At 32.3% G+C, this 5,000-nt stretch overlaps 1 protein-coding gene across 1 annotated transcript in view; it reads right to left on the bottom strand.

The window, feature by feature from the left end:
* Positions 1 to 524: 524 nt before the first annotated feature.
* Positions 525 to 5,000, bottom strand: part of HELRODRAFT_182442 (hypothetical protein) — a gene marked incomplete at both ends in the record, with an annotated part of 4,782 nt that continues 306 nt past the window's right edge. Inside the window, 4 exons of the mRNA XM_009032704.1 lie at positions 525 to 641; positions 2,220 to 2,386; positions 3,608 to 3,611; positions 3,934 to 3,989. Of these exons, the coding sequence (XP_009030952.1) occupies positions 525 to 641; positions 2,220 to 2,386; positions 3,608 to 3,611; positions 3,934 to 3,989 (344 nt within the window). The remainder of the gene's footprint in view (positions 642 to 2,219; positions 2,387 to 3,607; positions 3,612 to 3,933; positions 3,990 to 5,000) is intronic.

Raw genomic sequence — 5,000 nt, 5'->3', positions numbered from 1 at the left:
ACTGCTGTTACTACTGCAACGACTACTACGACTATCATTACTACTACTACTACTACTACTACTACTACTACTACTACTACTACTACTACTACTACTACTACTACTACTACTACTACTACTACTACTACTACTACTATTACTACTACTACTATTAATAATAATAATAATAATAATAATAATACTTTTATTAATAAAATAATTATTAATACTATCATTTTTTTATGCCCTACAAAAGAAACTTTGTTCTTGTAATTTCCTATTTTTTATTTGTTTTATTTTAGCTGTTGTTATTATTATTATTAATATTTGCAGCATTAGTAGTAGTTGTGGTAGCAAGTAGCAGTAGTCGTAGTAGTAGTAGTAGTAGTAGTAGTGGCAGTAGTAATATCATTATTATCTTATTATACAGTAATTTATTATAATAAAAAAAATTATTCTCAGTTGCTCTTTTCTTAATTATTTTGGCTTCTCATATTTTTTCATTCTTTGTTCTGAGAGTTCCTTCAGAAGCTCGTTATCGCATCTCAACCTCGCCTAATTCCTTCTTTGATGATCGTAAAATCTTTTCTTAAAATGCACCAGACAGGCGAAATCTGCACGAAAAACAAGAAAAACAAGACCGCTGATGGTAGTTTGTTTTGCTGCGTGTGTTCGTATGTGCGCTTTTGTGTAGTTGTGTGTCTGTATGTACGTGTGTGTGTGTTGTTGGGGTGTGTCTAATGATTTCTATATTTGTAAATAGATGCCTTTTATGTATGAATATTTGTTATCGTAAGTGTGTTGTGAGAGGGATGTGTTTATGGGTTCCTATACGATGTGGCGAGGAGTTTGAGTTTGTCTGGTTTACTTTTTGTTTTCGCTAAGTTTGCTTGAAGGGATTTATTAAATGTTTTGCATTGTTAAAACGTGCCTACGAACTGAAATTCGAAATGTATTCATCGAGAGTAAGGGAGTCGAGTTGCTTCAGAATGCCCCAATCATTTTGAAATAAATTACGTTATAAATACCTGTCTAATAATGATTTAGTGAAAATCAATCTTACAACAGGGGTTAATCAGCCAATCAATACGTCTAACCATTCATTCGATCATTCACTCATTCATACATTCATTTGATCATTCATTCATTCAATCATTCACTTCATTTATTCATTCATTCATTAGCGGTTCATCTTTATGATCTGCATTGGAAGACAAACTTCTTACAAGAGAAGCAATAAATTATGTCAAAGGAAAAAAATAAATGATCGAATGAAAGAAAAATGGATTGAACGAAGAAGAAAGAATAAACAAGAGAGGAAGAGACAAAGGAAAAGAGAGAGAGAGAGAAAAATAGAGAGAAAGAGAGAGCCTTAAATATCACAAGATGGTACGCGCAGAAAAAACAACGCCTCAATAATTATGAAAACAACAACAAAAACAACCAACCATTCACCTATCCATCCGTCCATTCATTCATATTCATTCATTTATTCATTCATTCATTCATTCATTCATTCATTCATTCATTCATCCTCTCATCTATCTATCCATTCCTCCGTCTAACCATCTTTCACTTATCCATTCAATCCTCCATCCGTCAGTTTATCGGCAGGCGAGAATCGTTTTTCATTCGCAAATGCATGATATTTTTATTGCAACAAAGAAGAGATTTTTTTTTTCAAAAGAAAATAAAAATATGAAAAAAAACGCATAACACACTTTTTGGAAAAAAATATATTACTTCTTATTTAAAAAAAATAATTATTTTTCTAATACGAATAAAAATTTATAATAAGTAAATGAATGAATCTTTAGTAAAACTCATTATGCGTTATCTCGTAAAAAATATTATTAAAAAAATTAACATAAATTTTTATTACGCTCGTGGCTTTCTCTCTCTCTCTCTCTCTCTCTCCCCTCTCTCTCTGTCTCCCTCTCTCCCTCGCTTTTTTTTCAAGTTTCAACAAATGGCAACATTTTGATGTTCTTTATAATTGTATAATCACAGCACATGGTCTAAATTGCAACATTTTGATGTTCTTGCCATATAAAGGTTCTTTTAAAACAAGGGTGGGCAAACTATAGCTCATAGTGCGGCCCTCACAACAGAAAGTTCGCCCAGCTCTGCTTTAAAAGGTTGTTTATTGGTTCGTTCGTCAATTGGTACGAAATAATTTTATTCTTCAAACATTGACTCCGCGATTCGAAAGAGATTGATTATAAGAAACAACAAGCGACCTTAACAGCCAGCCCAACCCAGACATAAGCCAGGAAACGACGTTGACCTTTAACCCTTCGACCTTTGACATCATGATTTCGGGACCAGATGAATCTAACAAGTTCTTGTTCGGGTCGTATTTTTTGAGATGCATTGAGAGGATGCCAGAATTTCAAGTTTCCATTTTCTGTTTCGTCACGTGGTGGCGTTTGTTACCATCACGTGATAATATTTTCAACTTTTTTTACTATTAAATTGAAGTTTTATTGTTTTCTTGCAACATAAAGTCATTAAAATCATTCAGAAAGATTAAATTTATATGTATAATAAAGGCAGAAGATACCAAGGGGAGGCCTATTTACCAGCATACAACACCTTCTTATGGGTTGAAGCAGGGATATGCAAAGAACCTCAATTTTTTCAACTTTTAATTATTTTCAGTAATGTCTCCCCTTGCTCCAAATCACATAACTAGAATAATAGGACTAATCGATCAATTCGATCTATCGGTCGGGCTATTTGTCGTGCTTGGATTGTTGGCTTACGAAGTTGCATGGATTTTAACGAGCAAGGTATATGAAATATTTACTTGATTTAATATGCTTAAAACATTGTAGTAATTCAGCCAGCCAGTCTGTCAGTCAATCAATCAATCAACCAACCGATCAATCAACCGATCAATCAATCAACTAAATTGAATGAACCAAATAAACAAAAATAAAAACAAAAATAAATAAAAAAAATTTGCAAGGCCTGTTCAAACTCGAACAAACAGTTAACCGTACAGATCTACAAACAATTTCGAGATTTTAGTAAAGAAAGAAAATAACAGTAGTTGCTTTTATTTGAATTCATTCAAAAATAAAAAGTGACGGTTAATTAAAATTTTAAAATGTCAATTTTTTTTTAAATTAGTATTTTAAATAAACAAATATAACAAAATATCGACCGATAAAAATAATTATTCTCCATTATTATTATTATCATACACACTCCTTAGAAGTTCTCGAAGGATAATAAACCACGTAACATGAACATTTAGTAAGAACAGTTCACAACATATCATAATGACTAAATCAACATACTAAACAGAAATAATTTATACATGCATATATACAAAGTAAATCAAGAAATATTCAAAAATTATATAACCAATTTAAAAAAAACTAGAAACCAGTCAACATTTAATGAATAAATAAATAGACATTATTAAAAAGATTGTTCAAAAAGGTACAATTTAAGGCGACGACGAGAATGAAATGTAGTTTTGTTGGTGTGGTGTTGTGAAGCGAAAACAAACACATCACACAAAACTAGTAAGAAGTCGCAAGATTAGTAGTCAGTCACCTACCTATAATTAAATTACTCTCAGGGCCCTAGCTTACTTATAAACATTGACTCAACTCACTTACCTACAAATTTGTATTTCTCGTTTTTGATGTTTCAAGTATTTTATTTAACATATTTTAGCGTTTTTATTTTACTTGAAGCTTTTAAACTAATGTTAAGCCTTAGCCTACCTACAATTGTTTAACTCATCTCAGTCCCTAACTTACCTATGAATTAAATTAAAGTCCGGTTCACGGTAAAGAAAATAAAAAGTTGAAGAGAAACACAACAACAACGACACGGAATGAATGGATGTTGTGTATGTATGTGTTGTATTGATGTGTGTGTGTGTATGTAAATGTGCGGGCGCGCACTCTCCAGAAACTTCACTCACTACCGACGAACCTCCATTGCACCGACCATCATCTGACACGCATCGATGGAATGAATTTGACCAGATACTGAAAAATAAATTGAAAAGAAAATTAATTCACTAAAATAAAAAACAAGCAATTGGAAAAAATAGGCAACTTATCTTTTTGAGATAACACTCAATCTTTGTTCAAATTCGAGTACTTTCAAAGGTGCAATGAGACAAAAACAAATTTACCTTTAACATTATCTTCCATTTGTCATCGGAACGATCATCATGGACCACCATCTGAAACGTGCTGACGCCCACCACAGCCCACCTCTCATCATTCTGTAGGCAAGTTTTTATTAATTAGCGAAGTAGTAAATCAAGAAACAAACGAACAAACGAATAAATGATTAACTGAATGATTGAACGATTGGTTGAATGAATAAATTAACTAATTAATTAATCAACCAATGATTTAATGAATGAATCAATGAATAAATTAATTGAGGAATAAATTGAAAGATGGTGATAAAATGAATGAATGAATGAGAAAAATAAAAAAAAGAAACTAAATCATACTTCAAAAACCGTCGTGGTTGTTAGCTTTGAATTGTCATCGGAACGATCATCATGAGACCTCCATCTGAAACGTGCTGACGCCCACCACAGCCCACCTCTCATCATTCTGTAGACATTTTTTTATTAGCGTATTAGTAAATCAAGAAACAGAGGAACGATCGAATAAATGATTAACTGAATAATTGGTTGAATGAATGAGTGAATGAATGAATGAATTAATAAATCAATGATTCAATTAATGAATAGAATGAATTAACAAATCAATTAATAAAAGAATAATTTAAAAGGTTGAGTGATAAAATGAACGAATGAGAAAAATAAAAAACGAAACTAAACCTTACTTCAAAAATCGTCGTTACTGTACTTTCCATTGCACCGACCACCACCATCTGGTCGGCACACAAAATGCCATCCGAATTTCAGAGTGTCTGTCGAACAGCCAACGAGCTGATTCTTCCTACACCACCATCATCATATGTAAATCATCATGAGACCACCATCTAAAACGTGCTGACGCCCACCACTGCCCACC

This window comes from Helobdella robusta (assembly GCF_000326865.2).
Source record: "Helobdella robusta unplaced genomic scaffold HELROscaffold_86, whole genome shotgun sequence".
Lineage (NCBI taxonomy): Eukaryota > Metazoa > Annelida > Clitellata > Rhynchobdellida > Glossiphoniidae > Helobdella > Helobdella robusta.
Note: the sequence above shows the minus strand (reverse complement) of the source record. Positions and strands in the feature narration are given on the sequence as shown.